At 37.5% G+C, this 18,697-nt stretch overlaps 1 protein-coding gene across 1 annotated transcript in view; it reads left to right on the top strand.

Moving 5' to 3' along the window:
* Positions 1-16,725, top strand: part of LOC108974661 (lipoma-preferred partner homolog) — a gene marked incomplete at its 3' end in the record, with an annotated part of 86,730 nt that extends 70,005 nt beyond the window's left edge. Inside the window, 1 exon segment of the mRNA XM_018942641.1 lies at positions 16,430-16,725. Coding sequence (XP_018798186.1) covers positions 16,430-16,725 — 296 coding nt within the window.
* Between the last annotated feature and the right edge of the window lie 1,972 nt (positions 16,726-18,697).

The following is an 18,697-nucleotide window of genomic DNA, read 5'->3' as shown; positions in this document are numbered from 1 at the left end:
ATCACGGAGCAGAGAAAAAACACGTCTGTTTACAGTGACGACCGAGTGTTAACCAAACATCATGTGCATCATATCTTTAGAATATGAACGACAATGTGCTATTCGTGGAGCAGTAGTAAATATTCCGTTTTCTGTTGTAGATACAGTTACCATGCTACCACGAAGATTTGACAACAGCCATATTTTTCAAGTGCACCTGAAACGTCGCTTAGAATATCCCAGGGATGTTACAACCGACGATGATGTCCAGGAGTTGTCGTATCCAACAATTTACTGCGGAAAGAAGAGGACATCCACGACAACTTATAGCAAAATTGCGCGATCTGAAATTCGACGCTATGATCGACGTTGCGCACGTGTGAACGTGCTTCTGTATATTTATAAGTTCTACGAGTTGGAGCGCATCAAAAATGCTATTTCTATTTGCCTGCGCAAAAAGTATGGATCAAGAAATATAACTGCTGCAAATGTGAGGAATGAAAATTTTGTCAGCAACCTTATCCAGCATGATTAAGGCTATCATATCCTGAAAGGACTTCGATCCATTCGCGCACATTGGGAGGCTGAAAAGAAAAAGGTTTTAGCCATGACCCATCAGTTTGGATTGCCAACATTTTTTATAACAATGTCAGCTGCAAAGACAAAGTGGCCGGGTTGGTCATATTAAAAAAAGTAGTAGATAAAGTAGGCATTTCGGAAGAAGAGGCCATTATTTCGGAAGAAGAGGCCTTATCTGGTTCTGAAAAGGTAAGACTCATAAGGACAGATCCAGTTACATGTTCCAGATATTTCGACAATCGATTCCGCCAAATGCTGAAATTGTTAAAAAATGAACTGTTTGGAGTACATTTAGTAGTCCGTTACTACTACAGAATTGAATTTCAGCATAGGGGATCACCACATTGACATGGCATGTACTGGTTAACATCGCCACAATTGGAAAGTGATGGAATCATCAACACAACTGAAGTTCAAACTTTCATCGACCAACACATTACGACTGATGGGGATGATTTGGACTTACAGGAATTTTTTCAGTACCAAAAACACAGACATGGTCGAGCTTGCATAAGAGACCTGCATGGAAAACAAGTGTGCCGATTCAACATGCCATATTCGCGGACAGAAATTCTTTTCCCCTTGGAGAATGAAGAAGGTATTGAGCAACACAAACTTCAATTTATAAAAATACAGGAACTATTAAATCTGACGGATCTCGCAGAAGAAGAAATAATACGGTTGAACTGCTTTGAAAATTTTTTGGCGGATGAGCGGATTAAAATTGATTATGAAGGATACAAGCTTGCTCTTCGCTCATCTGTAAAAAAAAAAGCCGCACATTTTCTTAAAGAGAAAATTTTCGGGCAGACTTCTAAATACCTACAATAAAAACATGCTTAACTTGCATAGAGCAAATATGGATATTCAATTAATTTTGGACGCCTACGCTTGCTGCAGCTATATAATTAATTATATAAATAAGTCCAATAGAGGAGTATCAACACTGCTGAGGAAAGCCATGGAGGAAATAAATGACGGAAATTTCTCCATTAAAAGAAAACTGCAGCACATCAGAAACGAGTTTGTAAACGGCTCGGAAATATCGGCTCAAGAAGCAGCTTATAATATTTTGGGACTGCATTTATCGGAAGCGAGTAATGGGGAGATATTTATAAATACATCACATCCAAACAATAGAGTAAGGATTTAAGCCCAGACGTGAATTAGATGCTTTACAGGAGAATTCTACGGGCATATATGTACCGAGTGTACTGGATCACTACTCTCAAAGGCCCCATCAATTGGAAGAACTATGATTAGCAGATTTTGCAGCATGGTTCAGACTTTGCAAAACAAGTAGGAATATTTCTTTTAATAATGAAGACTACAATGAAGTAGAAAACGAGGATGACACGACAGCTGCACCTCCAATGGCATTAAAAGATGGATCAGGATTTTAAGGAAAAGGAAGCAAGCACTTATTCTACGCTGGAAACGTTTTAGAGTTGAAAATTCAAGAGCTGGTTTCTTCAGAGAAACTGCCATGATGTTTTACCCATGGAGAAATGCGGAGGCCGAGCTCTTAAGTAATGACGTCGAGAGTGTTTGCAACGCACACAAGGAGCAAATTGAGCAGAATAAGCTCAAATATGACAAATTTTTATCCAACGAGCTTGAACGGATCCTGGAAAACCTGCATGTTTCAGCCGAAGAAATAGCCGATGAGAGAGCTGCCTCTCAACTTTTGAATCCCGAATTCAGAGCTCTAGCTGTTCCAGAGCAAGTAGGAGATGTTAATGTTTTTCATGAGGACAACAATTATGTGGAAGATACGGTTCGATTAATTAAACTACTACCTCTAATATTAGAAGGAGATTTACTGCCAATGGTAAAATCTCTTAACAACAAGCAGACGGAATATTTTGCTCACRTAATATWRTGCATTACGCATGCAWCAGTAAGAAGAAAATCTTGTACGAATATAGCGGAGGTGATGCTGGAGTGGGCAAAACCCGGCTTATAACGACTATGTATCAGTCTTCGACATTGCGCGCTAACAGTGTACCAGGAACTAATCCCGAAACAGCCAAGGTCTTACTCTGCGCACCCACTGGCAAAGCAGCATTTGGAATTGGAGGTGTAACACTTCATTCCGTTTTCTCACTCCCCGTCAACCAGTCCCCCGTCGATCTTCGGCCCCTCAATAGTGACACATTGAACACTATTCATGCTGATGTCATAGATATTAGGCTTATAATAATTGATGAAATTTCAATTTTTGGAGCAAAGATGTTTGCGTATTTAGATTGTAGGCTAAAGCAAATTTTTAGGAGCAGTGCTTACTTTGGAGGCATTCCAATTATGGTGTTTGGTGACTTAAAACAGTTGGAACCAGTAGGAAATCGATGGATTATTACAGTGCAATTACAGGAACTCCGCTTTGGGATCAATTTCGATATTTCGAGCTCCGAAATAATGCGTCAGCGTGAAGATCAAGAATTTGCCATCGCTTTAAAAAACATGTCAGAGGGAAATATGACCCACGCTGACATCAAATTAATTAAAAGCAGGAAAAAGACCTCTAACGAGATACCCAATGAAGCCATCCATCTCTTTTATTCGAATGCTGGAGCAAATAATTTCAATTCAATAAAACTGGCGAACACGATGACCGACGRGTTCATTTCGACTGCGAAGGATACTATTAAGTCAAGTTCCTTAACAGAACGCAGCAGTGAAAACATATTAGAAGCTGTGAAGGGTTTCAAGCCTTCAGAAACACAAGGAATGCCTCATACATTGCACCTCAAAACATCGATAAAATATATGGTAACAGTCAACATAAACACAAGTGATGGATTAGTAAATGGTGCTACAGGGGAAGTAATGCAGGTGGATACCGAATTGTCTGGATCTGAAAGCACAGTGGTGCGACTATGGATGAAATTCGCAGAACCAAGAGTTGGAAGCTTTGCACGTTCTAAGCAGSCGCATAGTCGCAATGCAGATTGGACACCAATCATGAGCGTGGTCCGATCATTCCGATCAAATAACTATAGAACGTAGACAGTTCCCTGTCATTCCAGCTGAAGCCATTACGATACATAAAAACCAAGATGGAACGTACGCTCAAGTTGCGGTTTATATAGAGGGTAGAATTAGCAGATCAGCTTTATATGTAGGATGTAGCAGAGCCACAAATGCTAACGGATTATATATAACCGGGAAATTTTCTCCTACGAACCCATTTGGACATAGGCAGGTTTTTCCCCCTCTTGGTTACAGATGGCGTAGTGGTGTTGCACATTCTTCCAAGCATTAACTTTTATGGCTTTTTGTTTAGAAGCGATTGAATGGTTTATATAATTTTTTCGATGTATGAAATTTAACGTTTTGATCGGCCCATTCATTTCCGGTAATACCAGCGTGTCCAGGGATCCACATAATTTTTATGTTTGTTTTCCCAATTAGTATGTTTCTAATTTGCGCAATGAGGTAGGATTTGTTCGATGCACTTAGGAGAGCTAAGATTGTAGATTTGCTATCAGTACATATTAAAGGTTTTAAGTTACAGTTTTGTACTAGAGATAACGCATTATAGATGGCTGCTGCCTCTGCGGTGTATACTGAGCAGTAATTTGGTGTCCAGCTTTTAATGTATTTCCAACATTATCAACAATAGCAACGTGTAGAAGTCGGCCTTAGAAGCGTCAGTAAAAATGAGTTTCCAATCTACGAGTGTTGCACAATGAGTTCTTTGAACCCACTTTGATTTTTCCTGGTATTAGTATTATTTTTTTGATGTTTTTGAAGATGTAGCTCGAACGAAGTTTCTTTGCGTAACATTGATGGGGCAAGTGAAATAGATTTTTCTCCAGACTGGACAAGGAGAAAAGCAGATGGGTCTGGCAGTGAACGAGGGCAAGACGAAATATCTCCTGTCATCAAACAAACAGTCGTCGCATTCGCGACTTGGCACTCACGTCACTGTTGACAGTCATAGCTTTGAAGTTGTAGATAATTTCGTCTATCTTGGAAACAGCGTAAACACCAAAAACAATGTCAGCGTGGAAATCCAACGCAGGATAACTCTTACCAACAGGTGCTACTTCGAACTGAGTAGGCAATTGAGAAGCAAAGTCCTCTCTCGACAAACAAAAACCAAACTCTGTAATTCACTCATACTTCCTGTCCTGCTATATGGTGCAGAGGTTTGGACGATGTCAACAACGGATGAGTCGACGTTGCGAGTTTTCGAGAGAAAAGTTCTGCGAAAGATTTATGGTCCTTGCCGCGTTGGCCACGGCGAATATCGTATTCGGTGGAACGATGAGCTGTACGAGATGTACGACGACATTGATATAGTTCAGCGAATTAAAAGACAGCGGCTACGCTGGCTAGGTCATGTAGTCCAGATGGACGAAAACACTCCAGCTCTGAAAGTATTCGACGCAGTACCCGGCAGAGGCAGAGGAAGGATTAAGTGGAGAAGGACCTGGCTTCACTTGGAATGTCTAATTGGCGCCACGTAGCGAAAAGAAGAAACGACTGGCGCGCGGTTGTTAACTCGGCTATAATCGCATAAGCGGTGACTACGCCAATTAAGAAGAAGAAGAAGTATTTACAATGTTTACCTTTTATAGCTTGGATTGAAGTTATTATATTTGTGTTTTCTACAGATATGGAATAATTTGCCTTTGTTTATAGAAATATTCGCACCTGAAAAATTGGACCAAATTGAAATATAAGTAGGATTTTTAAGAACGTATTTTTTACAGAATTTAGATTATTTTGTTTGGGGAAGATGAGCACATCATCATCATAAATAATATGCGAAATTAATTTATATTTAGAGATTATCGTACTAAGTTCGTTAAATGCGATTACAAATAGTGGCGATCCTTGTGGTATTCCGTTGTACATATTGTACGCGTTTGAAAAAGTGTTATTGATTTTAGTCATGAATTTCCGATTGATTAGGAAAGATTAATTAAAATGAAATATTTTTTCACTAATTTGCCACCTTTCAAGCTGTCGTAGAATAACATGAGAACCAACTCTGTCGAAAGCTTTTTCGAAATCCAAACCGATAGTGGATATGTGGTTTCTTTTCGATGAAGCAGTTTTGGCGAAATCATCAAAATAGAGTAAAGCATCCATAGTGCCTTGCCCTGCCTTAAATGCAACTTGCTTTCGACTGAGAATGTTTTTATTTGATGCGATCCACGACATACGTTTTGATATTACTTTTTCTAATAGTTTGTCCATGCAACTAAGGAGTGATATTGGCCTGTAACCGAGAACATCAGTAGACACTACATTGGATTTCGGAATTTCTACTATCACCGCATTTTTCCAGCTTTGAGGGTAGACACTTTGACAAAATATTGTGCAATTTAATAATTCTATCATTGAGACTTGAAGAACAGCTTTTTAGCATGGGATATGATATTCGGTTTGCACCGGGCGTGGAAATTTTAGTAGCTCGAATACTCGGACCATACAGAGGCGAAATGATTAGCTATGTCTTTTGAGTCGTAAATGGGGTCATTTTGAGTGTTTATACATTTAAGATTAACTTGCGTATAGGACCCTGAGAGCATTTTTATGTCCGCCCATAATTACTTGGGATTTATTAGGGGGTGATAGCTTCGGTAAGTTTTTGTAAGCAAGATCTCTTAGCTTCTTTAATATTTTTCCGAAATACTGCATTGGCTGTTTTGTATTTTATTAAATTATGAATAGAGCAGGTTCTTTTGTAGATTAACCATAGTGACTGTTTTTGTTCTCTAGGTTTAGATAACTTGGTGGACCAATAAGGCACATAATTTTTAAAGCTTTTTTTACTCGTTTGGGAGATAGAACGGCGAGCAGAGGTTTTGATTATTTTGGTTATCGTCGCGGTTTCTTTATTTATATTACCGCCAATGGGATCTGCAGCAGAATAACTTTCGCAGGGCTGTTGAAATTTTGACCAATTTGTGTTGTCCAACAGAAATTTAGGCTTCGCCGGTCTTTTCTGGATAAAGGGGTTGATAAGTGAGTTATAATGGGAAAGTGATCGTTGTTATATAGATCAGTTAGTGTTTGGCTTTTAAGTTTGGGGGCGATAGTAAAGGACAACTGACTAGGTCTACATTCGTGAATGAATTATGTGTGGAAAAATGCGTAGGAGAACCGTCGTTTAAAATTGTTAAGTTTTCCGCTAATAAAAGGTCTTCTATGATTTTACCTCTTTGGTTAGTACAACCTCCAAGAGGGCTTCAGGCATTGAAATCGCCAAGTATAAGTACGGGTGTTTGGATAAGTCCGATTATATCGCGTAGTTCTTTGATATTAAAGTTTTGGTGAGGATGGATGTAAATTGTTGGAATGGTTAATTTTAATCCAATAAATATTTCAACTTCTATTGTGGAAATATTAAAAAATGTAGGGAGAAGTTTGTATGGGAAATATTTTTTTATTAAAGTGACAACACCTTGTTTGTTAGTATGATTTTGTGTTAAGTTGGAGAAATAGACAGCGTATTGTTTGGGTACAGTAGCTGCAGAATGAAATGAAATGTGTGTTTCTTGTAGTGATATAACACTTGGTGATTGTTCTTTTATGAGTAATTCTATGTCAGTGTTGTAGAGCAATGAGAGAATTGAGAAAGAAGTGTGGAATAATTATGAAAGTTATTGTTTTTCATCGTTAGAAGGTATAATTTCATGAGGTGAGATATTGCCCATATAAGTATGTGAAGATAGGTCGATATTTTCTGTAGGAATGTGTGGCATGCTTATTTTGTTTGGGGAAACGTTAGGTTATGAAGGTTTTTTGTAGTTTCTTTTGTAGTTACATTTGATGAATTTAGATGGTTATCAATTACGAAATTAATTTTATTTTCTTTCATAGTTTGCTTTTGTTGTGGAAGAGGAAACGTTGTTGGGGATTTTAGTACAGTGCCTGGGGCGAGTGGTAGGGGAGGAGATGATGAGCGGTGGGAAATCACGTTAGTTATTTGCTTGTTTGTATTTCCTTTTGAACAGAAGTGTTTGCGGGGGTGATTGTTGTTTGTATAGCTTTGGTGCTTCTCGCATTGAGCATAAGTTTTCTGTTTTTATCTTTAGAATATTTTTGGATTATAGGTATTTAGCACAAGAACGGAAAGAGAAAGGATGATTGCCTGAGCAATTTGCACAAAAGGTGCGGTTGCATGGCGAGGGGAGATGAGAAGGGAAATTGCAAATATCGCCGGCTGGATAGTTGTTGCAGCGTTTAGTTGTGTGGCCTAGAAGCTGGAAATTTTTACTCATCATACAGTTAGGGAAATATGCTCCAATCCGCATTGGACGTCATGACACTTTGATTTTTTCGGGAAGTCCTAGTCCACTAGGTCTTTGTTTTCCTTCTAAATCGTTTGTGAATTTGTAGACGGAAGTAACTCCCTGATCTTTTAAATTGTCAACAATTTCTTCTTTTGAAATATCGTTTAGGAATATAACGTAAATTGTACCATTAGAGCAATTCAAATTGTCATGCAGTTTCCCTTTAATATCGCAAATTACATTTAATTTGTTTATTGTTAGAAATTTATCGGCGATTTTCCGGTTTTTAACAAGTAGATTTCCATCACGTAATTCAGTTCAGTCTATAAGAGAACTGTGGGAGGGCATTTCAGACTTCTTACATACAGCTGCAACCGAAACCATTAGATTTCGGAAAGAGCAAAAGAACAGCTGGTAGACGAGGAGTGCCGTGTCGCAGGGGAGAAAACAGGCTGCCTACCTCGCAACGTGACGGTCGACCACAACACGTGCGGGATGGGATACCGACAGTTGAAGAGGGAAGCGAGACGCATTTGCAGACAAAAAAAGAAAGACCCCGAAATGCGTGAGTACGAAGAGCTTGATTAGCTGGCCGACAGGGATAATGCTCGAAAATTCTACGAAAAAATGAGGCGGCTTACCGAAGGTTTCAAGACCGCACCATACTTTTGTAGAATCCTCAAAAGTGATCTAGTCACCGATGCCCAGCGCATACTTGATGGAGGGAACACTTCTCCAGCCTGCTGAATGGCAGGGAAAGCACAACGCCAGGAGAAGGTGAACCCGATTCCCCAATCGCTAACGATGGAGCAGACGTTCCATTGCCCGACCAGGAAGAAGTTCGAATAGCAGTTACACGCCTGAGGCGAGGGCCGATGAATTGCCGGCCGAGCTATTCAAACATGGCGGCGAAGAACTGATAAGGAGCATGAATCAGCTTCTTTGTAAATTATGGTCGCACAAAAGGATGCCCAATCATTGGAATTTAAGTGTGCTATGCCAAATCCACGAAAAAGGAGACACCCCACAATCTGCGCCAACTATCGTGGAATAAGCCTCCTCAACATTGCATATAAGGTTCTATCGAGCGTATTGTGTGAAGGATTAAAGCCCACCTTCAAAAAACTGATTGGACCTTATCAGTGTGGCTCAACAACCGACCAGATATTCACCATGTGCCGAATCTTGGAAAAGACCCGTGAAAGGAGAATCGACACTCACCACCTCTTCGTCGATTTCAAAGCTGTTTTCGACAGCATGAAAAGGAGCTGCCTTTATGCCGCGATGTCTGAATTTGGTATCCCCGCAAAACTAATACGACTGTGTTAACTCAGTCAGAATCGGGAAGGACTTCTCCGAGCCATTCGATACCAAACGAGGCTTCAGAAAAGGCGACTCCCTATCGTGCGACTTCTTCAACCTACTTCTGGAGAAAATAATTCGAGCTGCAGGACTAAATAGAGAAGGTACAATCATTTATAAGTGTGTACAGCTGCTGGCGTATGCCGATGATATCAATATGATATTGATGTCGGCCTCAACACCCGCGCCGTTAGTTCTGCTTTCTCCAGACTGGACAAGGAAGCAAAACAAATGGGACTGGCAGTGAACGAGGCAAGACGAAATATCTCCTGTCATCAAAAAAACAGTCATCGCACTCGCGACTAGGCTCTCACGTCACTGTTGACAGTCATAACTTTGAAGTCGCAGATAATTTCGTCTATCTTGGAAACAGCGTAAACACCACCAACAATGTCAGCCTGGAAATCCAACGCAGGATAACTTTTGCCACCGGGTGCTACTTCGGACTGAGTAGGCAATTGAGAAGCAAAGTCCTCTCTCGACAAACCAAACTCTGTAATTCACTCATACTTCCCGACCTGCTATATGGTGCAGAGGCTTGGACGATGTCAACAACGGATGAGTCGACGTTGGGAGTTTTCGAGAGAAAAGTTCTGCGAAAGATTTATGGTCCTTGGAGCGTTTGCCACGGCGAATATCGTATTCGGTGGAACGATGAGCTGTACGAGATGTACGACGACATTGACATAGTTCAGCGAATTAAAGGACAGCGGCTACGCTGGCTAGGTCATGTAGTCCGGATGGACGAAAACACTGCAGCTCTGAAAGTATTCGACACAGTACCCGTCGGGGGAAGCAGAGGAAGAGGAAGACGTCCACTCCGTTTAAAGGACCAGGTGGAGAAGGCTACGATTGGAATATCCAATTGCCGCCACGTAGCGAAAAGAAGAAACGACTGGCGCGTGGTTATTAACTCGGCTATAATCGCGTAAGTGGTGTCTACGCCAATTAAGAAAAAGAATTCACCGATGCATAAAATTTCCTTGCTTATTGATTGCAGAAATTAGAACAAACTTTGGACAATCTTTTTTAATTTGAGAAAGGTTTGGAAAGTTTTCAAGTGGTTTGTATGTAAGTTTTTGTCTTTTGGGGTTGGGGCTAGAGGCAAGCAAAGCAAACCTATTTTCTCCGTGATTAGGTGGCCCAAGGGCCATAATAAATCAAATATTCACTTATATGCACTGTGTTTTTACGCGAGTAACCGTACGATCAAAGTAAAACGAAAGCACGTGCCCTTATATGCAAGGAGGAATATGAGAATAAAGCGTAAAGTACAAAAGAAAAACCGCGATTAAGAAAACACGTCCGCTCAATGAGAAAGATAGTCGAAGGCTGGAAAAGATGATATTTCAAATAAATATTATATTATACAAAAAATTGCATTCGTATATCGTAATAACATTTGGTTTATTTGACTCTGAATGCAAAACTGTATGAAGACTTGTGTTTCTAATTGGTTGGCGGGGTACTGCAAATGAATTGACGCAAAATTTTCATCGCAATAATATACATACATTACATACAGAAATTAAAAAATTAAATACTAAAAGGATTTGATATCCGTCATGGGATTTTGTGGATTATGGTTAACCTATATTCATATGTATAAGTGGGTAAGTAGGTGTCTCTGCACGCGCTTTTAAATCCTGCCCTGGAATACTGGTGGGTTTCTAGCGCTTATTGGCTTGTTGTTATTTTTGATTTTATTCCGCTCCCGTTTCTTTTCATTATGTACTTTTATATATATAGTATATATATATAATATATATATATATATATATAATATTTATTTTTGGTGCCCTTTTTTTTGCCACCGCACTGTTAATTATATAGGTAGTCCAAAATGTTTCATATGTAACAGTTTTGCTTTTCACTGCACTAAACTTCCCTGTAAGACTTTGCGCCATCACACAGTAATGGTGTTTTATTGTTTTTATACATAACATTAGTGGTATATTTGTATGCACTTTTCTCTTTTTGCGCTTACATTTATTTGTATATATATATATATATATATATATATTTTGTTTTTGTTCCACTATGCTCGTTTTAAATTAACATGTATATATTATATAATATATACATATATTGTGTTTAACTAAAATTTTTTCCTTTAATATTTGAACTTTTCTTGTTTTTTTTTTTTTTAGTTAAAATCTTGTTTGTTTTTCACTAAGGACCATAGACATTTTACAACTTGTTTTCGCACCCACTCTGGAAAGAAAACCTTTTTTTTGTTTTTTTTTAAATATCTCCCTGGTCGGATATCAGTTGAGACGTGACAGTGTATGTATAAAAATGGAAAATAAATCGAATGTGCAAATTATGGACTCCTTGGTCTGATACCAATGGAAGTTGTACTGATGTATAAAAGTATAATCGATTGATGTGGCAAGATGACTTGAGGTGCACGACGAAAAGAAATTAAAAACGTCCGCTGATGTTGATTATTAGCAAGTCGTGATCGAAAAGGAATCGTTCGCTTATAGGACGAGGGTGCGTGCGAGGGTGTAGACTGCTGCTTCCATTTGATGTGCATTGTCTTCAAATGTGGTGAGTGTGCCAGTGTTACTTTGTGAGTGGTGTGTTGCATGGTGTAGTGGTGTATGAATTCGGGAAGCTAACTCATTTAACCAGCGTCCTTAAGGACACAATTTGACATTTGGTTTTTTTAAAGAAATATGATTTGCTCTTTATAGCACTTACAGCTTTCTACCGCTTATTTTTTGGTAATATGGTATTTTTTGTTTCCCACGACGCCTCTTTCTTAATCATCTGGCTTAAAGAACCGAAAATGCAGGCGTATGTCGACATAAGGGGGCCGATTCCGTTTAAGGGGTCAGTAATGTGATCTGTTTTGAAAAACGTTTTTTGTTTTTTTGCATTTTCTGTTCCCTTATACCCTTAAAATTAATGTAGAAACCCACTTTAACGTTTTTGGAAAAACGTCCAAAAATAGTAATACCGCTCTATGATCGGAGCGCTCAGAGTGCCTCACCTCAAACTTTAAACACGTTTTTTTTCAAAATACACTTTTTTTAAATTGGCGGACATGATTTAGTTGGAACTATCAACATTTTGTCATGACTCTAGTAGGGACGATAGCCATTCACGTACCTTTTACGAATAAATCGGGTTTTTGTGTTTCAGATGATCCAAACATGAGAATTCGTGTCTACCAGTGAAAAAACGCATCTCATTCTCCCAGGCAAAAATTCCGAAAAAACCACTTTATACACTCCACGATATACCTCATCATATGTGAAAAAAGTTCTATTGTAGAAAAAAATTTCAAAAAAACTCTACTGAAAAGTACATTATTTTAGTGTGAAGATTTTAAAATTCTAATATATACTCGTAATATACTAACGGACAATATGTACTTCATTACGTAAAAACAGAAATAAACAAATATTTTAACATCATATTCATTTATTCAAACAAAAAATATTTTGTTAATTGCTAGCTATTTTAAAACTGTATTAAAACCGTTTGAGTTGAATCAAGTTGAATCGTTGATCATAGAGATACAAGGTATCAAAATATTACTCCTTTTGATTTAATAGTTGAGATCGTAGCTTCAATAAAATTTAGCAACAACGTTTTCACTGACAACAGCAAGAGGGTGCGATTTCACTGTGCCATTAGCACAATACATCCTAGACATTTAAATACTATAATCAATCTGACTGCATTAAAAGCAGCACACATCGTTTCAGTCAAAATAGCACGACCTATTCGTGATCGCAGCATAATCACCATCTTAAAAAAGTCCAACTTGACACAAAAATCCGCATTGACATTAATTCATTTGATACAAAAAATATGATAAACGAAGAACCGATCGACAAACTTTGTACAAACTTCACAAAAATCACCACTAAATAGTCCGAACAAAGCCTAAAGATTTGGTTTAGATAGGTGAACCCGTTCTTATTTTATAAAATTACAACGAAAGGTGGCATTATTTTGTATATACTATACATATGTATTTATTTAGAGAAATTTAGATAAAGATGTATGTATGTATAATTGTGTAAATATAAATATATGTGTGTGTGTGTTACCAATCATGATTGTATCCGTATTGTTTTATGTTGTAGCTGGAGGTAACGTTCACTTCGTATTGAATTGATTCTTAACCCTTTCATGCCCGAATTAAAATAGGCGGAGCTAAAACGTTTTTAGCACAGATATATGTTAATCTTAATTCAAGTATGAAGTGATTAAAATTTCAAAGTCTTTAGTGTCCTGGTTCGTTAGTTATAGGATGTTTCCTTAAGGCAACAGAACTTTTACAAAATGATTATAAACAAACTAAACACTTTTCCAATGACTTACTTTATTTTACTAACTATCTTACCTGTATTTATGTATGTTGTTCTCTTGGTTTTACAATAAAGCAGCTATTTTAATCCTTTTAAACACTTTTTACGTAAACGCCTTTTTCCCCTCTTTGCTGCTTGACAAGCTTATGTGGCACTTAGTCAGTGCAGATCTATGGGCGGTATTCGAATTAAGGAACTTAACTGTTTAAGGTTGAAAGGTAAAACCCCATGTAACTGTGAAGGATTACATAAAATGTACGATATAGAAGTTGTGAGTTGTTCGCTCAAAATATAACACCATTAAGCATAGCTGTTTATAAATTTTCAAAACAGTTTTGAAACATTTTTACATAGCGGTAAATATTATTGTCTTGACAGATTACTAAAGTACATAAATGATAGCAATTATGGAAAATGTGTGCTAAAGAGACTGTTAGAGAAAGACAATGAAGTCTATATTATTGAAAATATGCACCGAATGCTTTAAGTCTATTCATTCCAAAAAGCCATCGCTTCATTAGGGTATTCTATGTTTTGGTCACAGAAGATGCTGAGCAAGATTGAATACTGCCTAATTATCGATTTATTTTTAAAATATGCCTGAGTTCTTATTGAAACAACTTTAGGATTTATCTTCTTAAAATAGCATTGCATTACAGTTCCCTGCAGATATCTTAAAGCCTTTCATAGTTTAATTAATCGTAAAGCGCAACTTAATGCAACTGCGACTAACATAATTCTTAAACTGTCATCTATAAATGATTAGGTGTAGCACATCCAACTAAAAAGAAAATTATGTTATTAAAGAAGTCGCACGATAAGGAATCGCTTTGTCTGAAACCTCGTTTGGTATCGAACTGCTCGGAGAGGTCCTTCCCGATTCTGACGGAGCTTTTGGTGCTGGTCAACGTATAAGTTTTGCAGGGATACCAAATTCAGAAATCGCGGCACAAGACAGCTCCTTTTAGAGCAGCTTTGAAAACGACGAAGAAGTGGTGTGTTTTTGACCTCTTTTCACGGGTCTTTTGAAATTGGCGCATGGTGATTATCTGGTCAGTTGTAGATTGTCTTTGACTAGAATCCAATTGAAAACCTATGGAATGAAGTCACGACTGAAACTGTTTCTTCCTAGGCTAGTTATGGTATATAAAAAAATTCGTACGCTTTATCTAAAGCTAGGTGTCAGAATCGCGTGGAAAGTATTGGTGGCAAGTATGAAGCAGTCATCCCAAATTAAGGCTACATAACATAATACTATTAATAAAGTTTCGAACTAAATTGTCCCTTTTTATAAAGGATGTTTCCAGCTTATTACGCCACAGTTTTCGTATTTAAATTTTTTTTTTGCTTTAGCAATGAATTCTAACATTATTCTGTACTATTATAAAATACGAGGAACTAATCCAAATTTGTTATATAGTAACAAGTACGAAAGAGCAAAGTTCGGGTGTAACCGAATATCATATACTCTTACAACATGCAGGAATCAAAGTCAGGGAAATACCTTAGGATGTAAAACGTCAACCAGAGGATCGGAATCTGAGCAATTTAGTATAACATACCCTATATATAACTTATACACTGACCTACATAAATAATCGGCATAAGATTTTGCTAGAAAAACGAAGATCATTTTACATAGTCATTATACAAAATCACCCGGATGTTTGAAAATCCTGGTAATGGTTATATGGGGGCTAGGTCAAGTTTTCGTCCAATTGCATTTCAGGCACAGTGATATACTGTTATGAGTAAAATACGTTGTGATTATTGGCCGGTATATTCAGCATTAAGTTACCAGGAAGTTCGAAAATCTTATCTATATTAGGTATATTGAGGCTCAGGGAAGTATTATCCCGATTCCACCCAGTTTGAATGCACAGAATTACTAATGCAGGAAAAGGATCCTGTCTGCATTTATATTTTATATCGCACACATTAACCGATATTTTCGATCAAAAGTTAGCTATAGGTATAGAGGGTCTTGAACAGTTTTGGTTGGATTTGAAAATTTTTTTATCATAAGGTGTATGCTAAAGGCATTATTCGTGCAAATTTTAATTCCATTATTTTTATTGCTTCGTGATTTGTGTACTGAAAAGTAAAAGAGTCAAGTGAAATTTAAAAATGTGCTATATGAGTAGGTTATTGTTTGATTTCGTTCATTTTTATCCTGTGTAGCAGTTTTGTTATACTGTACTGTTATACGGTGAGTGAGCGGATTGATCTTCCGATCTTCGAAGTTCTTGTAATAGTCGTGCTGGGTAAATTTGGTTGCTGTAGCTTAAGTGGTTTAGAAGATATGTGCATTAAACTTTTTATAGGGCGGGTCCACGCCAACTTTTTCCAAAATTTTTTCCAACAGGTGCCCCTTGATACCGCGATCCTCTATGCCAAATTACAGTTTTATATCTTAATTAAGTCCTTAGTTATGACATTTAATAGATTTTCGGTTAATGGCGATTTGTGGGCGTTTTATTGGTCCGATTACGCCCATCTACAAACTTTTTTTTTTTGCACTAAGGAACCTGTATACAAGGTGTACAGATACAAGAAATCTTTACTCAGATATTTTTACTCAACTTACAGCTTTCACGGGTGGACGGACGAACAGGCAGACAATCGACCGGATTTCAACTTTTCTCGTCATCATGATCATTTATACATACATAACCCTATATCTCTCTCGATTACTTTTAGGTGATACGTACAACCGTTAGGTAAACATAACTATACTACTCTATAGCAACTGGTTTCAAGAGTATAAATACATTTACTATACAAGAAAGAATCCATTAACAAATGTACCATTTATATGCCAGCAGCTGTATATCTTTTGACTTAGTTGAAATTAAAAATTTGTACTAAGTATACATGCATAAGCTTCTAATCTATGCATATATTTCAATTTTTTATATATCTGTACAGAGAGTGTAGTGGATGTACCGCAATCACATGAACTTTCCATCGACGTAATTGAGGGAACTTTGGAGTGTTCAAACCACCAGTCGGAGGAAATACTGCCACCTCCAAGTCCTGTTAGTTCATCTTATAGTGAATTAAGGAAGGCAACGACTGTGCTGAAAAAAACCTTTCTTCCTTGCTATGTAAAAAACCATGAATCAAAAGTTAATTGTAATAATTCCAACATTCATGCTCTTTGTGGACCATATATGAATGTTACTTGCAGCAATGACTTCAATTCATATTGTGCAACATTACAGGTAAGGTAATTAATTAATGTGAACATATTAAAACATATACAACTTTAAAGGTTTCTTTAGAATAAGGAACTATATATTTTTCTTACGCTCCTAAAATACGGAATTAAAAGATAACTAATTGTAGTATCTTATATTTAATAATGCTTAACCTAAATCTATTCTCTTTACATTACACAGACTGACTATAATAATAGCATCGATATTTATAATAATGGAAGTTCCTCACAGGTACGCTCAACATCATAAATATATATATAAAATATATATACATACATCTACAAATTAAGTAAACTTGTGAATATCAAAAACCGCTTAATTGGACGACCTATTCAATTAAAAAAGAAAACATAAGGGCACATAAGGATAATTGTTACCGTTCTGAACCAATACCGCCTTTACTCTAAGTTTAGAGTAATTAATAAATAGACACCAATCAAGTGGATCATGTTTCTGTCCTAGTGCGTTAAACAAAAGGTTAACTTCTGAAGAGTATACTAGATCCCCTTCTTGCAGAAAGCAATCTGAAATCTTTCTGCCTTTTTCTGTAGACAGTAATATTTACATCCCTTTTGAGAAGGTTCCAACCTTTTAGTCTGTGTACTAATAGTTCGCACTGCAATTGAAAGGCTTAGATCTCGAACTAAGTCATTAAGTTCATCCTGTAAAATTAAATGCGGCATTGTTGAACATCCTCGTAAATCAAAAAAAGGATCGAATGTCATTTCCTTTGCGGCTTCTGTCACTTGAAGAGCTCGTCAATTCTAGTACTCCATCGAGACACCAAGATTCTGGAGCTTTTGGAAGAGAAAGTTGTTCACTGTGTTTGACAGATTTTAAAGCTGATGGTAAATACAGTAATAAACCGTAAATTTAGACTTCGGTGCAATACCTTTAATATTAGTAAGGCAAAAATAGCAGTCTGTCATATGGCCCAAACCATTGGCACTGCGAAGAGCATTTTACGATTTGAACCTTTTAACCAAGCTGTTAACAATCTTAAACAAGTTTTACAGCAGACGTGAGGATCCCATGCTTTGTCTTTGCCCCCAACTCTAACATCAAAATTTAGTTCGTAAGCTTTTTAGTGGACTGCGTAGGCATTGTTCCTAAAAATCTTAAACACAGTAACAAAAGCCTAAAAGAATGTGAACTGAAAAACGTTTTGCTATCCAAACATAGAACATGTAAAATATAAGATGATGTAGTATAATGAAATTTTATGTATTGTAAAATCTGAAGCCGTAGGTTACAGAAATCTGTGGGTGATAGAAAAATTCTGTTTTCAGATTTGGCTTCAGGGTATCATGTCACAAATTATATGTCTTCCAGCGTTATGATAATAATCTTCTTCTTCTTTATTGTCGTAGACACCGCTTACGCGATTATAGTCGAGTTAACAACAGCGCGCCAGTATTCCAAGTGAAGCCAGGTCCTTCTCCACCTGGTCCTTCCAACGGAGTGGAGGTCTTCCTCTTCCTCTGCTTCCCCCGACGGGTACTGTGTCGAATACTTTCTTAGCTGGAGTGTTTTCGTCCATCCGGACAACAAAACCTAGCCAGCGTAGCCGCTGTCTTCTAATTCGCTGAACWWTTTCAATGTCGTCGTATATCTCGTACAGCTCATCGTTCCATCRAATGCGATATTCGCCGTGGCCAACGCGCAAAGGACCATAAATCTTTCGCAGAACCTTTCTCTCGAAAACTCGTAACGTCGACTCATCAGTTGTTGTCATCATCCAAGTCTCTGCACCAGGGGTAATGGGATGCCCAACTTACTGAAGTGTGAGAACGTCGTAAAAACATTTTTCATCGTGGCCAGATCGCACAAAATAAATTAAAACACCCAAAATTTATTGAGATTGCAAATTATTATATATTGAACTTCTAATATATGGCGAAACTACTTAAATCCTCCTTTATGAGTTTATGGTATATTACAAAACAGCTGACTTTTAATCTTTCAATACTTAATA

The sequence above is a fragment of the Bactrocera latifrons genome, unplaced genomic scaffold, assembly GCF_001853355.1.
Source record: "Bactrocera latifrons isolate USDA-ARS-PBARC rearing strain unplaced genomic scaffold, ASM185335v1 scaffold_576, whole genome shotgun sequence".
In the NCBI taxonomy this organism is placed as follows: Eukaryota; Metazoa; Arthropoda; class Insecta; order Diptera; family Tephritidae; genus Bactrocera; species Bactrocera latifrons.
The sequence above is the reverse complement of the archived record's forward strand: the minus strand, read 5'-3'. Positions and strand labels throughout refer to the sequence as shown.